Source organism: Chlorocebus sabaeus, chromosome 8 (genome assembly GCF_047675955.1).
Source record: "Chlorocebus sabaeus isolate Y175 chromosome 8, mChlSab1.0.hap1, whole genome shotgun sequence".
Lineage (NCBI taxonomy): Eukaryota > Metazoa > Chordata > Mammalia > Primates > Cercopithecidae > Chlorocebus > Chlorocebus sabaeus.
Genome location: NC_132911.1, coordinates 15583897 through 15608970, shown reverse-complemented (window position 1 = coordinate 15608970; position 25074 = coordinate 15583897). Strand labels below are relative to the sequence as shown.

At 36.5% G+C, this 25074-nt stretch overlaps 1 protein-coding gene across 2 annotated transcripts in view; it reads left to right on the top strand.

Annotated features, from left to right (window-relative positions):
• The window catches only part of MSR1 (macrophage scavenger receptor 1), an 83702-nt gene extending 59462 nt beyond the window's left edge, over nt 1-24240 (top strand). For both annotated transcript variants that reach the window (XM_073017955.1, XM_007961718.3), the window contains 2 exons: nt 12416-12604; nt 22803-24240. In XM_073017955.1, coding sequence (XP_072874056.1) covers nt 12416-12604; nt 22803-22936 — 323 coding nt within the window. In that variant the 3' untranslated portion in view covers nt 22937-24240. The remainder of the gene's footprint in view (nt 1-12415; nt 12605-22802) is intronic.
• The last annotated feature ends 834 nt before the right edge of the window (nt 24241-25074 follow it).

The following is a 25074-nucleotide window of genomic DNA, read 5'->3' as shown; positions in this document are numbered from 1 at the left end:
GCTGTAGACAAGAGCAGAGCTTTCAATGGAAATTTTAAATAAGTGGGGTCACGATCCTGAGGCATTTATTTGAAGAATTACAGGAGAAGGTAAAACATGGATTTACCAGTATAATCCTGAAGACAATGCATAATCAAAGCAATGACTACCAAGAGGTGGAAGTGTTACAGTCAAAGCAAAAGTGGACCAGTCAAGAACAAAGGTTCTCATAACAGTTTTTGAGGATGCTCAAGTGGTTTTTCTTGTTGACTTCCTGGAGGGCCAAAGAATGATAACCTAGGCTTACTGTGAGAGTATTTTGAGAAAGTTGTCCAAAGTTTTAACAGCAAACTCACAGGAAAGCTTCTCCAGAGAGTCTCCATCATGACAGTGTTCTTGCTCATTGCTCTCATCAAACTAGGACAATTTTTGGGAGAGTTTCAATGGAAAATCATTGGATATCTATCTTACAAAAAAATACAAAACACTAGCCGGGCGTGGTGGCGGGCGCCTGTAGTCCCGGCTACTCAGGAGGCTGAGGCAGGACAATGGCGTTAACCCAGGAGGTGGAGCTTGCAGTGAGCCGAGATCCGGCCACTGCACCCCAGCCTGGGGGACAGAGCGAGACTCTATCTCAAAAAAGAAAAACAAAAACAAACAAAAAAACCAACAAAACAACAACAACAAAAAACAATGAAAATAAAAGAAATATACGGCATCCAAATAGGAAGAGAAAAAGTCAGACTCTGTTTGCAGACAACATGATTCTATATCCCCATAGTCTTGACCCAAAAGCTCTTTCAGCTGATAAACAACTTCAACAAAGTTTCAGGATAAAAAATCAGCGTACAAAAATCACTAGCGTTTCTGTATACCAATAACAGTCAAGCTGAGAGCCAAATCAGGAATGCAGTCCCATTCACAATTGCCACAAAAAGAATAAAATTCCTAGGAATACAGCTAAAAAGGGAAGTGAAGGACTTCTACAAGGAGAACTACAAACCACTGCTCAAAGAAATCCTAGATGACACAAACAAATAGAAAAACATTCCATACTCATGGATAGGAAGAATCAGTATCATTAAAATGGCCACACTGCCCAAAGCAATGTATACATTCAATGCTAGTCCTCTTAAACTACCAATGACATTCTTCACATAATTAGAAAACAAAAACAAAAACAAACACCTATTTTAAACTGTATATGGAACCAAACAAGAGCCAAATAGCCAAGCCAATTTTAGGAAAAAGAACAAAGCTGGGGATATCATGGTACCTGACTTCGAACTATACTACAAGGGTACAGACCAAAAACAGCATGGTACTAGTACAAAAACAGACACATACACCAATGGAATAGAATAGAGAACCCAGAAACGTTGCCAACCACCTACAACCATCTGATCTTTTACAAAGCCATTAAAACAAGCAATAGGAAAAGGACTCCCTTTTTAATAAATGGTGCTGGGATCTCTGATTAGCTATATGCGGAAGATTGAAACGGAACTCGTTCCTTACACAATATACAAAAATCAACTCAAGATAGATTAAAGACTTTAAAGCCTAAAACTATAAAAACTCTGGAAGATAACCTATGAAATACCGTTCTAAGCATAGGACCTGGTAAAGATTTCATGATGAAGATGCCAAAAGCAATTGAATCAAAAATAAAAATTGACATACGGGCCCTAATTAGACAGCTTCTGCGCCACAAAAAAAAAAAAAAAAAAAAAAAAAAATTACAGAGTAAACAGATACATAGAATGGGAGGAAATAATTGCAAACTATGTATCAAAAAATGTCAAATATCCAGAATCCATACGGAACTTAAATTAACAAGCAAAAAATAAACACAATAAAAAATGGACAAAGGACAAGAACAGACAATTTTCAAAGGAAGACATACACATGGCCAACGAGTATATGCAAAAATGTTTGACATTACTAATCATTAGAGAAATGCAAACCAAAAGCACAATGAAATACCATCTCACACCGGTCAGAATGGCTGTTTATTAAAAAGTCAAAAAATTACAGATGCTGTGCTGACGAGTTTGTAGAGAAAATAGAATGCTTATCGTCTGCTCATGGAAATATAAATTAGTTCAGTCATTGTGGAAAAGCACTTTGGTGATGTTTCAAAGAACTTAAAACAGAATTACCATTTGACCCAGCAATCCCATTACTGAGTATATACCTGAAGAATATAAATCGTTCTACCATAAAAACACATACTCACATATGTTCATCACAGTACTATTCACAAGAGCAAAGACATGGAATCAACCTAAACGCCCATCATTCATAGACTGGATAAAGAAAATGTGGTACATATACACCGTGGAATACCATGCAGCCATACAAAAAATGAGTTACATTCTTTGAAGGAATATGGATGGAGCTGGAGGCCATTATCCTTTGCAAACACACAGAGAAGCAGAAAACCAAATACCTCATGTTCTCACCTACAAGTGGAAACTAAACTTTGAGTAGATACTGACACAAAGAAGGGAACAACAGACTGTGGGGTCTATTTGAGGGTGGAGGGTGGGAGGAAGGTGAGGACTGAAAAGCTATCAGCTGCTGTGCTTATTACCTCGATGACAAAATAATCTGTGTACACCAAATTGCCATGACGTGCAATTGACCTGTATAACCAACCTGCACAGGTATGCCTGAATCTAATAGAAAAGTTAAAAAAAAAATAAATATACTTAAGGATAAAAAACAGTGATCATCTAGGTGCAGGAAAAAAAGCATTTGAAACAAAGAGAAAAGTTTGAAATACTGTGAGAATTTGCAAAATGTGACATAGAGACACAAAGTGAGCACAGGCTGTTGGAAAAATGAGACTGACAGATTTGCAGGACACAGAATTGCCACAAACTTTCAATGTGTAAAACATGCAGTATCTGCAAAGTGCAATAAAGTGAAGACCGATAAAACCGGATATGCCTGTATGTTTTGTCGTTTGAAATAGAGATTTAAATCAATGATGGATCCAGCAGTTAGCACTTGTCCTGCTTAGTCCCTATGCCGACTAACTCTCACAGCCTCACTCTCACCAGAACCAATTCGAAGGAAAAACATCAGCCCCGTTTTTCACAGCAGCAAAAGTGGAAATTCATGCAATTATGTGCAGGAATGCAGATGAAGCAGAGACCCTACACACCACTTCCCTTTCCTGTATAACCTGGGTACCAAGTAGCTTTCCTGCCCTTTGAAGACATGACTCTGGGATTCCTATTGTGCAGTAGAAATTTAGCCTGATACTCGCACAAGATTATTTATGTTGCTCAAATTAAAGCACTTTCCTTGCATAAGCTCACAGCCTATTATTTGCCCCCCTCAGCCTAGTGTCTCTGGAAATGTGCTGCCCTTAAAATGTAAATCTATTTTAGGGGGTGTTGGGGGATAGTCTCTTTCTGTTTCCCAGACTGGAGTGCAGTGGCATGATCTTGGCTCACTGCAATCTCCGCCTCCTGGGCTCAAGTGATCCTCCCGCCTCAGTCTCCCAAGTAGCTGGAGCTACAGGCACACGTCACCACACTCAGCTATTTTCTTTAAATTTTTGTAGGGAACAGGGTTTTGCTGTCTTGCCCAGGCTGGTCTCTAACTGCTAAACTCAAATGATCTGCCTGTCTTGACCTCCCAAAGTGCTGGGGTTACAGACGTGAACCACGGCACCCAATCTGAGGTGAATCTTAAGACCAAATTTCCTAGAACGACTCGGTTGGCTTGCTTCACATGGAGTCTCCCAGAAATCCCGCCATTACGGCTTAGCCTACAGACTCCTAATCCTTTCCTGGATGCTGTAGTTATTTTCGTGTTCTACTTCTTACTCACATCCTGCTTAATCCATGCCAAAGTAAAATATTTGACCCTCAGGTATTTTAGGGACCTACATAAAGGAATTCTAATGTGAATTATTTAGCAAAATGACCCATTTCCTAATGATGTTTTGTATAATTCTGCATTTTTATTTCCTAGAAAGCCCAAAAGACAAGTAAACCTCTTTGCATACAAATATTCAGTTTCTATGTACAATATTTTCCCAAAAACTTCATGATTTACAACAAAATGTATTTGTCCCCTGTAAAATGATTATCTGTTCTATTATAAAACATCTTCCACCTCAAACTCTCTCCTGTTACATTCTTACTTAATCCTGTTATCCAGTACATTACCTGCACCTAGAAATACTATTTCTGCATCAAAAGGATATGTACTTCATCAATCACAGAGCGTAAACTAACAAACTATTATTATTAATGTATTAAAACATCTAATAGGCCCTTTGTAAATACCTGTGTCATTTTTAAATAAAAATCTAAGCCTTTCAAGTAGGTGTTCTAGGGACAAAGTGATTTTCAGAAAAGGGATTTTTCAGTGTGTTCAAATCACAGCATAGCAAGTATGGCAGCTTAACTCCACCTATAAATTAAAGAAGAAGCTTGTATTTTTAAGTTTATATGCCCTGAAGTATGCTATTTCTCCTTTGCAAATAAAAACACACAACGTAAGTGAAAAAAGAAAACGTATTAGTCTGCTTGGGCTGTCAGAACAGAATACCGCAGATAACATAGCTTAAATTATAGATATTTATTTCCTCACAGTTCTGGACATTAAAAGTCCATGATCAAGCCTGGGGCAGGATTGGTTTCCCTGAGGCTTCTCTTTGGCTTGCAGATGGCCACCTCCTCATGGTGACTTCGTGAGGCAGTTTCTGTGTGAGCACTGAGCTCCTAGTGTCTTTATCTCTTCCTATAGGGCACCAGTCCTACCAAGTTAGGATTCTGCCCTTGTGACCTAATTTAACCTGAATTACCTCCATACAGCCTCTCTCTTTAAATACAGTCACGTTGGGGTTTAGGACTTCAACATGCAAATATTGGAGTGACACAATTCAGTACATAATAGGAAGGCATCAAGAACTGATCCTGTGTCTGTGGGCAGGATCTCTGCAGCACACGGCTGGAACTGCTTCAGAATGAATTCGGTTTTCTTTGTCTATCTTTCTGTAACTTTGTTCTTAAAGAGGGCCTAGATCGCACCATAAATAAATTTGATGCATTCTGATGTTTTTATAGTTATGAGAACAATTTCACTTTTCTTTATGGCTAGTATTGTGTATTTACATTCTAGTGATGTTCTTTTACATTATGTCTCATGAAATAATAAAAATTACCAGAATAATGCAGTTTAAATAGACAATAACCAATGGTGATGGGATCAATGACAAACAAGATGACCTGGGCAATCACTTCTAATATTCTTTGACAAATAATCACCATCGAAGTATTTGTAAGAAGTGTTAAGTAGAAAGTAAGAGAAACATTATGAATCACAAAATAGAGTCTATTGGTTTATATATTTAAGAATTACAATTCCAACAGATGGCTTCAGGCATAGCAGGATCCAGGTGTTCAAAGTAAATCATTTGGACTCAGTCTCGCTCTTTCTCTCTTTCTCGTTAGATATGTTATATTTGTTGTAAAGTCAGCTCTTGCTGTGTGGCATTATCTTAACATCTGGCCATGGCTGAGAAAGAATGCCACATTTTTTCCTTCAAAATAACTTTTTCCATCTCTACTTTTGAACCTGAGCTTTCCCCTTGACAAGCTGTTGTGTGTAGAGATAAGATATACTCATTGCCTAACTCGAAGAGATAAATATCAAATGGTGGATAAGGCAAGATTTCCTTTAAGAATCTCAGAATGCAGGGTCCAGTGCACTAAAAAGTGGATCAAACTCACTAACTTGTTCAGTCGTATTTAGAAATAGTCTTGCTGATTGCTTATTTGGCAGTGATGTATGAGTTTAATTATTCCATAATGCAAATGATTTGTAGCTCTTTAAGTGATCATATGTATTCTAGTATTGTTCTACAAGTTGGGCTCAGGATATGGTGAACATTAGAATGACCGTGAGTCTTTTATTATATAAAGATACCTGGATACGACATACAGATACTCTGATTTCAGGGAGTTTGTGCTGTGGCCTCGATACATGTGATTCCCAAAAATTCTCCTTGGGATTCTGAAGCACAAAGTCATTGAGAAACTGTTATTTAATATATGAAACTTTTGTCCTCCCATCACCTATTTCCCATCTTTAGGCCAGAAATCTGAATTTCTAAGAAATAATAGTATCACTAATACCTATAATATGTAGAATGAACCAGACACTCTGAAAAGCACTTTCTATACCTCCTTTACTTAATCCCCACAAGGAATCTGTCACTCTGATGTCTTCCCCTTGAGGATTTAGAACCATTAAGTAAACTGTGCAAAATTACACCTATGGCCAGGTGCAGTGGTTTATGTCTGTAATCCCAGTACTTTGGGAGGCCAAAGTAAGCAAATCGCTTGAGCTCAGGAGTTGGAGACCAGCCTAGACTACATGGTGAAATCCTGTGTCTTCAAAAAATACAAAAATATCTCCTCTTGACTCTGTCCCAGGATCTCCAAAATACTTGTCTCTCTGACTTTAGGAGTAACACAATCTGTCATGTTATTTTTCTAGAGAAGTTTTCAAAAGAAATTTAACTCAGTTTCTGCAGGTATCTGATATTTGGGTTGTACATTTCATTGCTAAGTATCTCAGTAAGGTAATTATCTTAAATAAAGAATCAGTTATTTTCTTAAAGGAATTTTGCCATGTTGTGAGAACTTCCAGGTCAAACTGCAACCTGATTTTTTTTTAATTTCTGTGTTACATTTGCATCTCAAATACCATAACTTCCATTGTTATGGAATTTAACCTAATCCATAATAGACTCTATTTTGTGATTCATAGCCTAATCCATAGGTTAGGATTTAACCAAAATCCTAATTCCAATAAACGATACAAAAAAGAAATCATAACTATGAGTAAAAAATAGGATAATATCTGTTATGCTCCTCAAAAGTCATTTCTAACTTCAGTTATTTCTTTCCAATGAGTAGCGGTAATTGACACATGCAGAGAAGACCTTACATATTCCCTGACTTTTCAAGTTTAAATGTTGTCTTTCTAACAGTGATTAATAGATTCGTAGTATCTTTTCTCTAACTTTTAAGGGTAGACTTGTATATGGAACACTTTAAATAATTTGTTCAGGGTTCCGGTGTGGCTCTGTCAACATTGCTGTGAATGTGTTGTTTTCTTCTTTAAATAAAACATATTTCAAAAATACGGAAAAGAAATAACACTTATCATAAATAGCTAATACATAGGCATGTGTACACCACTTGGACCTTTGAAATGTTCACATTTACCATCTTGACTACAAGTATTTGTTTTTTAAGAAATATAATTTCGGCTGGATGCAGGGGCTTCTATCTGTAATGGCATCACCTTGGGGGGCCAAGGCAAGAGGATCACTTGAGCTTAGGAGTTTGAGACTAGTCTGTGCAACATAGTAAGACCCCTTCTCTACAAAAAATGTTTAAATTAGTTGGGTGTGGTGGCATATGCCTGTAATCCCAGCTACTTGGGAGGCTGAGGCAGGAGGATCACTTGAGCCCAGGAGTTTGAGGCTGCAGTGAACTGTCATTGCACCACAGACTTCAATCTGGGAGGCACAGGGACACCTTGTCTCTAAAGAAAAAATTTTAAAAATGTTTAAGAGAAATATAATGTTATGAACAGAGTTGAAGTCCCAGTATGTCTACTATCTTCCTTTCCAGGGTAAACCTTCATCCTGGAGTTTGTTTCCTTCCATTCATGCTTTTGTGCATTTGCTATATATGTATGTACTATTCTTATGTCCCAGTTCTTTCCTAAAGAAAGGATTGGAACTTCTCTGAAACTAGATAACTCACTGTCATAGAGATGTAAAGAACTGGGACATAAGAATAGTGAGATTGCCTTTAAAAAATTAAACTATAGAATGAACATTCAATGAATCAGCAGAGATATGTCACATCATTTAACCTGACTGAATGTATTAACATATATAAGAAAAATGTGGTAACCAAAGATCACTGGCCAGTCCCAGAAGCAAAATCTCACTGCTAGGTCTCATTGTAAATTAATAAATTAATTAAACTAAGAGTTCACTGCCTGTGATTTGGCTTCCCATGCAGATTGCCCAAGGGGAGAAAATGGCCTTGTCAAGCAGATTCAAATATTCCAGTTTTTGAGGCAATTACATTTCTCATTGTAAATTGAATTGACATTTAGTCCCAAGATTCTGTTTAACATTAGTCTGCCTCTAAGAGATAGATCTGCTCACTGAGCTGACAAAATCACATTTTCTAATGTCTCAGGCTTCTCTGTTCAGAGCCTCCCACCAAACCCTCGTATTTGGAGAGGCCCCGGTAGGCAGCCATATGCATTTTTTCCATAAAAACACTCATGTTTATGCCAGTTAAATCAGTCTTTCCGTCATGATTTTTCTGTTTCTACACATAGGAACTATATTCTGTTCCCTCTAAAGATTTATGAAATACTAAATTCTGTTTCTTCTATGATTTGATATTTTAAGCATTTGCCAATTTAATCTCACTGGGTAATGCAATTCATGTATCAAGAGAAGCTCACCATTCATCCATTTACTCATTCATGCCATAACTCTTCATCAAGTGACTACTAAGTGACAACTTGCGTTTTGTTGGATGCTGAAAAGATGACCACAAGGGGTTTCTTTCAGTCTAAGGGGGGAAACAAACAAGTTTCCTGTGGTTTGGTACAGCATCTGTAATAGTGCTATAAAGTAACCAATCCAAATTTGGAGATTGAGAGTGTAGAAATGAGAGGGGAAGTGGGAAGAGAAGAAGGAACATTCCAGACAGGAACCAAAGCCCCAGGAATAAAGGAGAATGAGACTTATTTGAAAAATGTGAGTAGTTATATAACTAAAGTAAAAAGACAAAACAATGCAGGTAAGGAGAATTTCTCAAGGGTTAGATTGCAAAGGTGAACAGAGATTAATCATGACCTTATTTATTCCACAAGTCACTTGGCAAGAGTATTCTCATGAAGTCCTCTATCATTCTAGTCTACTATGTTTGTAGGGATTCCCAAACTTGTTCTGTAAAGAAACAGCAAATATTTGCATAAAAGCAGCAAGGTTATTAAAATATCTTTTATGGAATGGACTTAATATATTTTGTCTGCTCAAAACTCTTTCAACAAGGAAATGCCTCCCCATTCTCACTCTGGGAATGCCATGTTCATGCAAGTGACACTGCCTGTTTGTCCAGTCCACAGATGGGCATTTGGCCAAAACTAGGCCATTGAAGAACTTCCCTGGATATTTTAGAATCTATCACTAAGAAATGGGCTGTAAAATATCAGGTTAGGTGAGTGTTAGAACTGTCAGTCTGCCACTGAGAAAGAGACAGTAACTGTCATCGAGAAAGAAACTGTAAAACATAAACTTAGGAGCTGTTAACAGACATGTTCTACCAAGTGAACAGGAGAGCAAAGATATCTAGCTTGCAACAACAAAAAGAAGAAAGCAACCTACAGAAAGAAGCCTGGGTACAAGTTGGAGCCTCCTAAGCAGATTCGGGTCTTGGGTCGGCTATTCCAGATTCCTAACTATAATCTTATCCTTGGGTTCTATGAAACATGCAATGATCCTTAAAATACAGTATTATTTTGGTTTTGGTGTAAGTTACTTTAGTTTCTGTTTCTGTTTTTTCACCAATTAAAAAGTAATAATACAGAGATTCGTTGTTTAGGCACATAGTCAATGCTTATCTGTGTTTATTTGATTTGGATCTAGAAAATGTCTACACAAAGTTAAGAGGAAACAGCTATCCAGAAACACACACACACACACACACACACACACACACGTGTGTCTTCTGAAATCTTTATATACAAGAAAAAAATACCCAAATGGAAAAAAAAAAAGCCCTATCTGACTAAATATATTAGCTTAATGCCAAAGAACCCATAGACATGTTTTACATATCTATGACAATGAGTTAGCTAGTTTCAGAGAAGTTTCGATCCTTCAGTCTTACAGAGGAAATGCTATGATCAAGGTTCATGACAAAACAAACTTTTCTACATCACCAACACAGAGCAGTTGAATGGCAGGTGAAGCCAACTCTCAAATAAGTCTACTGACATATTCAGACACTCTTCCTCTGTATTACTTCAGAGATGATCAAGGATCCGCAATGTGTGGTCACCTATTAATAGTTGATTTATAATTGAACAATATTTCAGGTGACAGATATGGATCAGCATACCCAAACATATTTGGCCCTGAAGAATTTGAATACACATACCTACTCCCCCTCAGGATCCTTTGAGCATAGGGAATTTGGTAGAAATTTACAGTCAGCCATTCTCTTTGCAATAAATGAGATCAAAGGATTGTATCAGCAGCACCATCTGTTTCTGATATAATATGTCTCCTCTTCTAAATATATACTGCAATCATCTAGGTTAGTAGTTCTCAAAGTGTGGTCCCTGGACCATCAGCATTAGCTATTGGGAGCTTGTTCTGCTACATATTATTGTTTGAGAACCACTGCTCCGGGACAAGCATGGCTCATTCATGACATTTTGGAAGGAGTAAGAGGTAAACAATGGGCAGTGAGAATGCTTACATACACTTGTTTGGACAACAGGACAATGATGCTTATATAATCAAATGTTTGAATATGCCTGAAATTTCATAGCAGGCATGCATGATAAATATATTATGTTTAGATGTATTTGACTTGTATAAAAATAAACATTTGGATATCACACTAGTTAATAAAACATGACTCTAATATGTAAAGACTTCTCACAATCCGTTCTTGGATTTTTCTTTCTCATTTTCTTTAGGCAATTACAGGAAATGATCGGGCCACTCAGGAATTGTACTAGTAAATGAAAGCTGAGATACCATAATAACAAATTATTTTCATTTTTAAAAATGTTTTTAACTTATGCTTATTAAATGAAGAAGGGCTTATCCACTCAGGCATGCTTACACTATTTCAGTATTTAGCACTGAATTATATTTTGGAAGAATCAAGAGAATAAATATAATTACATATATAGTAACATGCCACCTTTTATGTTTCTGCATGGCTCAGGTCACTCAGTTTCATTACAGGAAATTGTCAGTAATCTAATAATTTCAAATGTTATTAAATTACTGTTAAAACAGTAATAAGCAGAAGTTAAAAACATTTGTTGGAATGATAATCCAATAACTTTAAATGTTATTAGATTACCGTTCTAACAAAATGAATTCAAATTGGAGAAAAAAAGTTACTGAATATTTCTTCAATTTATTAAGCTCCAAAAAGCCATACCCTAAAACTCTGTTTTCATATTAGATATTTTTGTTGTGAACATTACATCTTGTTTTTTTGTAATATAACGTTCCTCAAACTTATATTTGAAAAGATATGTTTTGTTTAAATAGACTTACATTAATTTGTTTTATGATTATTAGAAAATATTGTTATTTTTATTTGGTATTAACTAAATTTTAAAAAACATTTTTTGTCTCTGCCTTTCATTCTGTTCTTTAACCAAATAATTTTCTAAACAAATACTTAGCGGAATAATACAGGCTGTTTAAAAGAATTTTCATACACCAAGAGAATTGTTCTTATAATATTTGTTGTACTATTTTATTTAATCTGTCCCTAGGTCAAAGTGCATATATATTGGTTTTTAAAAATAGAAAAGAGCCATTTCATATTTATATAAATCTTTCTGTAGCAGGATCAAGAGTTTACATAAGTTTGCTGTACACATGGTCATTTTGATTAGACATTATAGAACAAAATTACTTTCATAATTGTAAACAAAGTTGACTTCTTTGTTTTTACTATTTGAATTATTTCTCAAAATACACAAAATTGTCTGATTTTTCATCTCGTTAATATTTTTTTCTAAAAAAGAAAAACACAAAAAACTTTGGTACAGAATCCAGGAACCTCACTACAAGGAAAGTCTTTGCTATTTCTAAATGAATGTTGTCACTGTAGTTCCCTTGTTTCCCTTGGTAAAAGATATGAAGTTTGGTCACCTATTTTTGTGTTTGTGATATTCTAAAATATCTGCTCCCCGACCTCCTGTACCATTGAAAATCTCTGCATTATATGTTCATAAGTTTGTATGTTTTCATGTCAAGAAAATAATGAACCATTTATTATAATTTTTCAATGGTATGAAAGATCCATATGACAGTAAACTTGTATCTGTTAAAAGTGAAAGTCGTTGGAATATAATGTTTGAAGTGTCCTCATATGTATATAACTTACATGTAAGACAGATTGGATTTTGCTCTTCAACTGTTAAAACTGCAATATTTGCAGTTAAACTCTTTACCAATAGGTGGTGCTAGAAAGTTTAATATTTATTGCAATAGTTTAACTTACTGGAAAAATGTGCTAAAATGTTTTTCTGTGTGTTGTAAAAAGGTGCTATAAAGCAGTGTGTACATAATTAGTCCTTGCTTGTCTGAATTTTTTTTTTTTTTTAACAGCCTCATTTAAGAAAGTTCGACTGGTCGGTGGGAGCGGCCCTCACGAGGGGAGAGTGGAGATACTCCACAGCGGCCAGTGGGGTACAATTTGTGACGATCGCTGGGAAGTGCGCGTTGGACAGGTCGTCTGTAGGAGTTTGGGATACCCAGGTGTTCAAGCCGTGCACAAGGCAGCTCATTTTGGACAAGGTAATTTAAAGAAAATCTTGTGGGGTTTGTTGTTGTTGTTGCTGCTGTTTGAGACGCAGTCTCATTCTGTCGCCCAGGCTGGAGTGCGGTGGCGCTATCTCGGCTCACTGCAATCTCTGCCTCCCGGGTTCAAGCGATTCTCCTCCCTCAGGTCCCTAGTAGCTGGGACTACAGGTGCCCGCCACCACGCCCGGCTCATTTTTTGTATTTTTAGTAGAGACGGGGTTTCACCACGTTAGCCAGGATGGTCTCGATCTCCTGACCTCGTAATCTGTGTGCCTCGGCCTCCTAAAGTGCGGGATTACAGGCGTGAACCACCGATGCTTGGTCAGAAAGTTTTGTTTAAAAAAAAAATGAAATGCAGGCATTCTCTAATGACACAGAACAAAGTAGTGACAGGAACATAGTCTAGGCTGGGTACAGTGACTTACGCTTTTAGTCCCAGCACTTTGGGAGGCTGAAGCGGGAAGACCATTAGAATAAAGGAGTTCAAGACCAGCGTGGACAACATAGTAAGATCCTATCTCTACCAATTAAAAAAGAAAAAAAGAAAAAAAAGCCAGGCATGATAGCATGCACCTGCAGTCCAAGCTACTACAGAGGCTGAGGTGGGAGGGTCGCAAAAAGGTAAGATGAACTTCTCAAATGCCTAGAAGATATTACCAAGTGCTAATATACTATGATTTATTGAGTAATGACTATGTGCCAGGCATTGTGTTAAATACCTGCATAGTATTAATAATAGGTCACAATTATATCCTTTACTATTTTACCTAAAATGATTTTCATATTAGGCTGGGCATGGTGGCTGATACCTGTAATCCCAGCACTTTGGGGTGCTGAGGTGGGTGGATCACTTGAGGTCAGGAATTTGAGACCAGCCTGGCCAACATGGTGAAACCCCATCTCTACTAAAAATACAAAAGTTAGCCAGGCATGGTGGTGCATGCCTGTAATCCCAGCTACTCGGGAGGCTGAGGCAGGAGAATCGCTTGAACCCAGGAGGTGGAGGTTGCAGTGAGCCAAGCTGTACTCCACCATGGGTGACAGAGTGATATTCTGTCTCAAAAAAATATATTATTATTATCATATTAGGTTTAAGAGATGGATTTAAGCAGAAGTCTCAGGTTCTAGAGTCTTCAGATCCCAGAAGGATAATTTAATGTTATGAAGAGAGGAGATGTCAGAAAACAGAGTGGTAATGTGCAGAACTTCTGTAGCCAGGTTCAGCCCCGGGCCCCAGTTTTTAACTTGCACCCTAAAGGTTTACCTAGAAGAAACATAGGAAGTAAACAGCTTCAAATAGATCTCTGGAGTTTCCAAATTTTCCATCCCTGTCCCATATTTAGAACATTTTTCCCAGGTTGAAAAGTGTGGGTTTGAAATCATTCTTGCACCTATAAAATTTATCTCCAAAAGTAAAACAGTAAGATATTTTCAAGGTCAACAGCTAGATATTTGCTTTTGTTTTGTTTTTCTTTTTTGTTGTTTTAGAGAAGAGGAAAAAGAAAAAAAAAGTCCTCAACTCTTCATCCCTAGAGAATTGAATGATGCCCTCAGTTATTTAACAAGACTGGGCTCCCAATCTGAGTTTCCACATTGGTCTTTTGTTTTGTTTTTGTTTTTGTTTTCTCGGTTTTGGAGACAGGTCTCCCTCTATCACCCAGGCTGGAGTGCAGGGCGCAGTCTCGGCTCACTGCAACCTCTGCCTCCTGGGTTCAAGTGATTCTCCCTCCTCAGGCCCCTGAGAAGCTGTGACTGCCAGCAAGCACCACCATGCCTGGCTAGTTTTTATATTTTTGGTAGCTATGGGGTTTCATCATGTTGCCCAGACTGGTCTCAAACTCCTTGGCTCAAGCTATCTACCCACCTTGGCTTCCCAAAGTGCTGGGATTACAGGTGTGAGCCACCACACCCACCCCACGTTTCCAAATTGTTTTGTGGGAACAGAATCCATTTCTATGATAACCAACATCCACAGAATGAAAGACCATTTATTTTAAATGCATAATCACATAAAACATTTCAAGTGACTATTACCATCTATGAAGGGGATACCCAGAGTTCTAATAGAGGACATAACGATTATTATCCATGTTTTTAGTCACCTGGTAAATGACTAAAGATTCTTCAGCTTTAGAAATAAAAGCATGTGGATGTTTTGGATTCTCAAGATGTGCTTTTGTTGACAAATGAAGTATAAAAATTGCCAGTTAGTTAGATAATACAATAAATGCAGACAAGCTCAGTATAAAAAAAGAAAAGTACCCTAAAATACCACTAGTCTGGATGAATTATTTTGATGCTTACATTATGCAGGATTTGACAACTCTGCCTTTAGCATTGTTTCTTTAAGACAGTGGTTCCTAACCTTTTTGGCACCATGGACCAGATTTATGGAAGACAATTTTTCTCTACCAGGGATGGGAGAAGGTTTGGGGATGATTCAAGCACATGACATTTATTGTGCACATTATTTCTGTGATTATTATACTGTAATATATAATGAAATGATTATACAAGTCATGATGATGTAGATTATACCACTCACTATGTGGAATCAGTGGGAGCTCTGAGCTTGCTTTCCTGCAACTAGATGGTCCCATCTGGGGCTGATGGGAGACAGTGACACCCGAAGTGTGTTGCTTATGTCCGGTCTACTCCATAATCTCATTTTGGTCGCTGTCACTGCAGAAAACCCTGCTTCACTAAGATAGGATGTTGGAAATGGAAGCAGCCTTTTCAGTGCTTTTGTGGCAGTTTCAGGATATTCTGCTTTGAAACTTTAATCCAGAAGGTATGGAGATTTGAAGTTGTCTCAAACATACTTTTAAAGGCACCCAATGCAGCTGTACAACGGAAATACATCAACTCACTTTCCACTCTAAAGCCTGCCCTCACATGCAGCTTGTCACTTGCCACTCACTGACAGGGTTTTGATATGAGTCTGCAAGCAATTGATTTATGATTGCCTCTGTGCCGTCACACTTCTCTGCTAATGTTAATCTTCATTTGCCGCCACTCCCCAGCTCTAGTATCACGGCTGCAGCCCCACCTCAGATCATCAGACATTAGATTCTCATAAGGAGCATGCAACCTACATCCCTCATATGTGTAATTAACAATACGGTTTGTGTTCCTATGAGAAGCTAATGCTGCCACTCATCTGACAGGAGGCGGCACTCAGGCAGTAATGTGAGTGATAGGGGGCGGCTGTAAATACAGTTGAAGCTTTGTTCGCTCGCCTGCTGCTCACTTCCTGCTGTGCAGCCCTGTTTCTAACAGGCCATGGACCACTACTGGTCCATGGTCTGTGGGGCTGGGGACCCTTGCTTTAAGAAACTAGCCCAGTAGTACAGTGGTTGAGGTGAGTCTTTTTTGTGGAATCTAATGGAGAGCAACAGTAGTAGTATACGTACTTTAATTCAAGGAAAACTAGTAAGTGCTGGCAAAATACAACCTGTGGTATGAAAGTGAATAAGACATCATCTGTAGCTTTATTTTTTCTCTGAGCATGAAGCTTTGCCATGGACTTCAAAGATATTTTTCCACCGGAGTTACAAACATAGGTGAGAAACACATAGAGGAAGACTATTGCCCTAAAATTGCCTTAACTTTAAGGCTTAGTCTCACGAGTAAAATAGTATTTTCCTCAAAGCTTTTATTCATTCCTACTTATATCTCCATAAGATAGGGATTTCTGGTCTAAAGAACTGGTAGGAAAGGAAGACAATAGGTATATTGAGATACTAAGAAGATAATTTTTTTTTTTAAGTTTAAATAAGAATAAAATGACAGAGTTTAGTCTCATGTGAAATTATTTACTTGGCTATGTGAAGATAAGTCAAGTTTTCTTGACATAATTTTGTCTAAATTTTCAGGAGGCTGTTTGTTTATGGTAGTTGGTGATTCTGTACATTGTCCCAGAGTTTTATTATCATCAAACAATCCTTTTACAATTTTCAGCATCTAGGGAAGCAAACTGGAAAGATTAGGAGTTTTCTAACTTAAAACATTGCAAGTTTAAACTTTAGCTGTGGTTATTGTGTTTCAGAATTTCAATTTCCTTTCCAATAAAGTGAGAATAACACCGATCTGGTGGATTTGTCTTGAAGTCTAAGTTAACTAGCATATGGAAAGCACCCACTACAAAATCTGACTCACAATGTTGTGTTGCGCAATACTGAAGGAGATCGCTCCTAGCAGCAATACAAACTGTATAATCACACATTTATTTGCTATTATCTTTGAAAGAGTCAGATCACTATTACATTGTATATTGACATCAGTGATATTCCAAGGATAACTCAAAGTAGATATCCCACTAATATGACTTAGATTTTGCTTGTTTGTTTGTTTTATAGACAGGGTCTTGCTCTGTCACCTAGGCTGGAGTACAATGGTACAATCACAGCTTAATGCAGCCTCAAACTCCTGCACACTCACATGATCCTCCCACCTTCGCCTCCAGAGTTTCTTGGGACCACAGGCATGCACCACATACCTGGCTAATTTTTTTTTTTTTAATCTTAATTTCTTATCGAGACAGGGCCTTGCTATGTTGCTCAGGTTCATTTAAAACTCCTAGCCTCAAGCAATCCTTCTGCCTCAGCCTCCCAAAGTACTGGAATGACAGGTGTGAGCCACTGCACCTGGTTTGACTTAGCTCTTATTTCCACTCCCTGCCTAAAGTTCAGTACCAAACAACTAAAGAATAATTATGCGAATTTTAAAATAATAAAGCAAAATGAGCTGTGAGAAAAAAATAGAACCAACATTATCTGTTCTGAAGAAAATGATTTGAAAAGTAAGTTTTACGATCTACTTCACTGGACATTGTATTTCAAGAGACAGGCTTACATTATTAACTGATTGGGGATTTGACTTGGCTAATGAGGTTTTTATGCAAATCTGTTTAAAACATTCCTCATTTTTTCACTCTTCCACCTTAAATTTACAGTTTCACTGTAAGAGAAAAAGAAAAAGCAATTTTGAATGCAGAGCAGAGACAAGAAAAGAAACTTAGAAAAATGAGTGGATGAGTAAAGAAGTGAAAGAGAAACATGCATTAATGTTTTAATTATTTTTCATTCTCTTAGGAAAGTGAGAAGAATCAGGTTCATATCATATTGTACATAATTACCAAAATTGAAACAAAAAGGAAAACAAGTTTTATTTATTTATTTTGAGATGGAGTTTCGCTCTTTTTGCCCAGGCCGGAGTGCAATGGCGCAATCTCGGCTCACTGCAACCTCTGCCTCCCAGGTTCAAGCGATTCTCCTACCTCAGCCTCCCGAGGAGCTGGGATTACAGGCATGCTCCACCACACCCAGTTAATTTTTTGTGTATTTAGTAGAGACGGGGGTTTCTCCATGGTGGTCAGGCTGGTCTCGAACTCCTGACCTCACGAGATCTGCCCACCTCGGCCTCCCAGAGTGCTGGGATTACAGGCATGAGCCACCGTGCCCAGCCAGAAAACAATTTAAATGAATCCTCTTTATATAATCCCTCATTGCAGAAAGAATATAATTTTTGGGCAGTCTCCACATATTTTTTTTCTAGTTTTAAATAGCAAACCTGGCTTCACAGATAGAATCCTTGTTAGTTTTAAGAACAATTAGTTTTGCAGTTGCCAGTAAAATGACTTACAGTAATAAAGTTTCAAGCATGCTCCTTTAAATAGGTTCTTTCATTTGGATGCACCTTTTTTCTGACCAGCCAAAACAAGTTTAATTAAGTAGGCACTGAGGGGCATCTACTGTTCATCAATGCACAGGGCAGCGAAAGGAGAGTGAGTACTTTTGGCCCTGTATCCAGGCTTTCCAAGCTCTTGTGCCTGTGGTCTCCCGGCAGCAAACTTGGATGAGCTTTATCAGACAACAGTGGTACCTCCAAGAATTTGCTCCAGGTATATCTGAGCCTGTGTGGATGCTGGTGAAGGAAGTAAGATCTCGAGTAACTATTGCATCTTCTCCTGAGTTTAGAGTGCTGAAATTCCAAACCTGAAAACAGAAACAGAAGTAACATCTAAACATAAATGCCATTTAGAAGTTATTCTTAGCTAACTTTTCTTTGCTTTTTTATTACCACTTTCATATACCATAATCAATTTTCTACGTGAAATTTTCAAAAAAAAAAAATAAGCGTAAACAGAAGGCAATCAAAAAATACAACTCTCTACCTCTGAACTATCCTTTAATGAATGGGAGTAAAACTAATCTCAAAGATAAATATATCAAAGGGTCACAAGTCAAATTTTTACATACTGCTCTTTGTGCGTTGAATGTTTTAAAATGTAAATGTTTGAATGTCAAATATTATGGAAAGTAATATAGGGCCGGTCCATAGAGCTGGGTAATCATAGAAAAATAGCTTTTTTTTTTTTTCCATAGAGAAAATAAGTAGGGCTAGCAGAGGTCACCAAACTTGTACACATTTACGTAGTCATTATGTTGGTTGTGGGTGCATGGGGGTGGGAAGAAGGGTCAAGATTCATGCCTTAACCTGGCTCTCATACCATGCTTTCTCTGCCAGATGGAACATCCTTCCAAGTCCTTTGTACTTAAGAACTTCATTTCTAAAGAGCTTGCTTCTTCAGAATCTTAGAATCATGAAATATTAAAGGTAGACAAAGTCTTAAAGCTATGTTGCCCTTACCCCTGTATTCTGCATATCATAAAATTAAGGAAAAATAAGTGGTTTCTCTATAAGCACAAAACTAGAATCCAAACTATATGCACTATTTACCCATTCATCTCTACTTTGATTCCCAGTGTTTTCAACTTTAATTCACAATGTTTTTCTCAAAGCAGACACTGTTCACAAAACACTTCCCAACTAGGCTTAAAAGTGATAGAAATTTATGTCACTCAACCATGACTAGATATAATGAAAATACACATTCAGACACTTTTAACTATTAATGATATTTGCACCCCCATTTATCTATTCAGCAGCTGATCTCAAATCTCATCATTTTATAATATATCTGGGTGATGTATGAAACTGATTATCTTTTATTTTTCATAGAAATGCTGGTAAGATTAAAGATACCCAAATACCCCAAAGAAATATCAGTGTCTTTCATTTTTTATAAAGAGGTTAAGAGGAGGCCAGGCACAGTGGCTCACCCGTGTAATCCCAGCACGTTGGGGGGCTGAGGTGGGTGGATTACAAGGTCAAGAGATCAAGACCATCCTGGCCAACATGGTGAAACCCCGTCTCTACTAAAAATACAAGAATTAGGTGGGCGTGGTGGTGCACACCTGTAATCCCAGCTACTCAGGAGATTGAGGCAGGAGAATCATTTGAACCCAGGAGGCGGAGGTTGCATTGAGCCAAGATCACACCATTGCTCTACAGCCTGAGCGACAGAGGGAGGCTCTGTCTCAAAAAAAAAAAAAAAAAAAAAAAAAAAAAGATATATATATATATAAAATATATATATCTTTTATATATATATAATCAATATCATATATCGTATATATAAAATCAATATCAATCCCTACAACCCTCAAATTATAAAAGAAATCATAGATGTATATATGGCTAGGTATACAGGTGGAAAGATGAGAGAGAGAGAAAGAGAGGAAGAGGATTAGAGACTAAAAGCATATCTAAGAAACACACATACTTTTTGTACAGCTTTCCACTGACTAGAAATAATAGTTCAGAGGCACAAAGAAAATAATAACAATGACAGCCCCAACACCGAAAATCCTTGAGAAACAGTTATTATCTAAAGAAATAAAAACAAATTTGTTTTTTATCTCATTGGCTTATACAAGGATAAAATTTTATGAATTTTATACTATCTCTGCATTAATTTTTTAATGCAGAAAACAATTTGGAATGAGATGGAAAATATGTATTAAATAAAATTTTCCCCTAGGCTCAATAGTCTTGAATATATTAATGTAAAAATAAAACAACAAATCTTTGGAAATTACTTCTATAATTCTCTCTAGACATCTGTGTAACCAATACATATCACTAAGCTTTAAGTGTCATGATGTTCTGTTGCCTGGATCTATTCTTTGTAATTTTGAAGAAGTCATACACCCTTTCTGAGTCTCAGTTTATGTATCTATGAAATGGAGTTAATTACCATTATTTAACAAGGTTATTATAAAAAGTAAATTTAGAAATGTATGTGAAAAGACCTAGCACATTACCTTATACACAAGCACTTAAAAAAATTTCACTGTGTCTGAAACTTTTCCACATAGCAAAAGACAGAGATACCAAATTCCACAATACACTTGTCACATCCACGTGTCCTCAGAGGAAAAATAACCGCAATAAGAATCAGAGGCTCTAAATACGGTATTTGCTCTGGCATGATTGCATATGTGATCTCAGTTGCTTCATCTACCTAGAAGATAAGCCCTCCCAGGAAGTCAGTCCACAAGAGTGTGGAATTTGGTCTTGTTCACTCATGTAGGCACTCAAAGCAGATTTGCTAAATAAGTAAGTCTAACAATGAAGGAGGTTGCAGTAAGTCATTGATCAAAGGCAGTGGCTCAGGGTAGACACGGGGTGGGAATGCTATGTGACTTTGAGCACACATAGTTCCTTATCCTCGCTGATTTTCAGTTTCCTAAACAGTAAAATGACACAATAATGGCATTCAGTTTTTGAAATTTATTTGAGGATTCCATGGAATAATACATCAAATATGTAAGTGTTTCCTGCCACATAAAATTCTTAAAAGAGTGGACTTAAATTTTCATTATTATGACCACAACCTTGGTATTCTAACATTCATGAATTCCCTTACCACAGTTTCTAAAAACATGTGCTTACATGTCAGCACATTAATCAACTAAATAATGTTTTTCCTTTGCTGTTCATGTTGGGATGACCTTGCTGGTGCTGTAGACATTTGGAGAATTCCCACTCTCAATTTCCTTTTCCTGGATTGTACAAATTCTGCACTGCTGAAATCTAAATTCGCTGACTAGACCTACAAAATATAATGCCAAAGCATCACAGTAGCCCAGCTTCAGAATTCATGGAGCCATTCTCACACTCTCCAAATTATAACAGAGCCATGGCTTTCATCAAAAGTTTAATTTCTGTTTTTTTATACAATTTATAAATGACAATAAATATAATAGACACAATTTACAAATGTCTCAGTACTTTGGCTTCCTCCTGTATTAACATGGGAATAGTCTTACTATTTGTGCAATTGTTTGTATTTGCATGTATTTTTAAGTAGCCCTTTGAGGCTTTCAAAAAGTTTTTATAGACTTTATATACTTAAAAGGAAACACAGATATACAAACACATATACACATAAAAATATGCTCGCACATACAATCACAAACACAAAAGGGAACATGCCATGCCTAGTAAGATTAATTTGGGAACTAAAAAGTGTCCCTGGCAAGGTTTCTGATATTGAGATCATATTCCTTTACTCTTTTCCTTCTTCTGCCTTAAAAGTTCAAGTCAAAAAGGCTCAATACTGTTATAAACACCTCACAAAATACTTGGGCTCTCCAACTTACTATTACCACTCTCTTAATTGATCAGCTCATGAAAACCTTTGCTCTGTCATTTTCTTGCTGTTTGTTTGTGCTTGCAATTAGTAACATTCTTAATCCATGGTTTCCTTACAGGATGGTTTGTAGGCCCGTGGCTGATTAGATTAGTTCTACTTTAATTAAAAATAGATAATGTATTTGATAAACCAGGCACACATAAATTGAAATACATGGGAAGATAAGAAAGGGAGGAAGATGCTTCGATTAAGTTTTCCTTTTTCCAGTTTATCTTACATACAAATATACCCCTAAGATCTTTTGATATACATATACACTTGGATCATCAGGTTATTACATACACCCATGATTATTAAGGCTGAAACTTTCTTCTTTATTTTTAGATTAATAATAAAACTAATTTGTCAAATCCTTTAAAAAAATTCTTAATCTCTACTTTCATAGAACTGTGTAGGTACCTTTGTTATAGCTCTTGTTACTTTGCATTTTAGTAGTTTACAGGTTAACAGTATAAGTGTTCTGAAGCAGGAGATTAATGTTTGATTCCTACTAGAGAGCACAGAACTTGCATACAGAAAATAATAGACACTTTTTTTGTTTAATTAGTGAAGGAATTAATGGCTTTGCCCCACACAAACAGAAACACTGAACTCTAAATTTACTAATGCAGTTGCACCTCATTATTGCAGGTACTGGTCCAATATGGCTGAATGAAGTGTATTGTTTTGGGAGAGAATCATCTATTGAAGAATGTAAAATTCGACAATGGGGGACAAGAGCCTGTTCACATTCTGAAGATGCTGGAGTCACTTGCACTTTATAATGCATCATATTTTCATTCACAACTATGAAATCGCTGCTCAAAAATGATTTTATTACCTTCTTCCTGTAAAATCCATTTAATGAATATTTAAGAGATTAAGAATATTGCCCAAATAATATTTTTAAATTACAGGATTAACATATTGAAAACCTTCATACTTACCATTTATATCTATATTTAAACCATTTTAACTTCTATAGGTTTTTAAATGGAATTTTCTAATATAATGACTTATATGTTGAATTGAACGTATTGAAGTTTATAGCTTCCAGATTACAAAGGCCAAGTGTAATAGAAATGCATAACAATAATTGACTCCAATTCATAATATGTTCATCAGGAGATTACAATTTCTTGCTCTTTTTGTCTCTGTAATCTATTTAGTTGATTTTAATTACTTTCTGAATAATAGAAGGATTCAGAAGATATCTTTTGTGCCTAGACTGCAAAACCTTCAATCCACACATATTATTTTAAAAGAAGGATGTTATCCAACTATTAAGATATCTCAGTGTGCAATAACTTGTGTAGTAGATATCAATGTTAATGATATGTCTTGGCCATGATGGACTAGGGAGCTTATTTTTCTTATCATGTATTGACAACTGCTTAATTGAATCATGAAGTAAATTGAAAGCAGAACATATGAGAAAACTGACCATCATAATATTTGTCCAGATAATTGGTGGATCAAAAATGCCACTTGTTAACAGGAAGCTTAGTTTGTTACGTGTTTTAAATTGAATAATTAGCTTGTTACAATTCTAGGACATGGTGGTTAAAATGCAAAGCTCATTACTCCATTTTAACAAACAGAATGCAAACATTTTGAGTGCAGAAGAAAGAGAAATTTCAGTTTTTTGGAGTCTTTTATGAAGTCAGTCAACATTTACAACCGGGGGTTGGGGGAGGGCCTCTTTAGTCCTAAAGGGACAATAACTCGGAGCATGCCCCAAAAAGTAGCTTAGCAAGTTTTTGTTGGTAGTCAACCCATCCCCAGGGCCACAGTGTAGAGTGTGAAAAGCTACCCTGAAAACAGTAATTCTACCCTGAAAGTGACTGTCTGCAGAAAGACCAATAGTTGATATTAAAGCCCAAATGAATTCAACCTCAGCCCTGAAAATAACAGAATTCTTCAAGTTTCCTATGACCAATTCACAAAAAAAATGTAATTGTAAACTAGTACTATTATGGAATTACTCTACTGTTCTTTCTTTAATAGTGGCAAATGAAAGCATAAGCTTAAACACTCTTTCATATTCTGAAGTCTCATCACACACAATAACCAAGTGGTAGATTCACAACCCTCCAACTTAAAAAGGCAAAAACTTACCTTGGAATTGGAATTATTGTAAACAGCCTACTGAAAATGCACTTTATCATGTAACATTCTTCTACTTGTTTAACATTGCTGATTTTCTCTGGCAGCATAATTTTGTGGTTAAGAGAATGAATTCTGAATGTACACTTTCTGTCTCAAACCCTGGCTGTACTTTCAGCTAGTTATTAATTCTTTGTGTTCAGTTCCACTATCTAGGTATTTTCTTCAAAAGGTAAATACAATGGTTTTTGAAAGAGTGATTTGCATTATTAGCCTGCTTGGGATGTCTGAGATCAGTGCCTATGGGTTGTTAATACTTTATTGCTGTCTGGTATATGTGTGCTGATTTATCACTTATGCATAGTTATATCTTTAATAAGTAATCTAAAAATCCTTTTTGTATTTGAGAGAATCTATGAAGTTCAGTCCAGTCTAGAAAAGAACCTAATAGCACCAATACAAATTGAGGACTTAATTTACTTTGGAATGTTGAATTGCATTCACTCCATTAAAAAAACAGAAATTTGTAATTTGGTTTTTTCGAAAAAATAGCTCAGCTGACCAGAATGAATGTATTCTACTTGTTGAGCCATCTAGCATCACATTAAATGCAAAATGTATATTTAAATAAAAGAAGAAGAAAAAAGAAAGAGCAAAGGGATGTAGAAAATGAAGAATAACCATTGATATCTAAGGGCCAAACATATTCCACCTAAATTATCTAAATAGCTTCAAATCAAAACTTTCCATTTTTTCAAAATGTATAGACCATCGTAATTTGTACTCAAGTAAAGTATTACATTAAAGCATGTGCCTA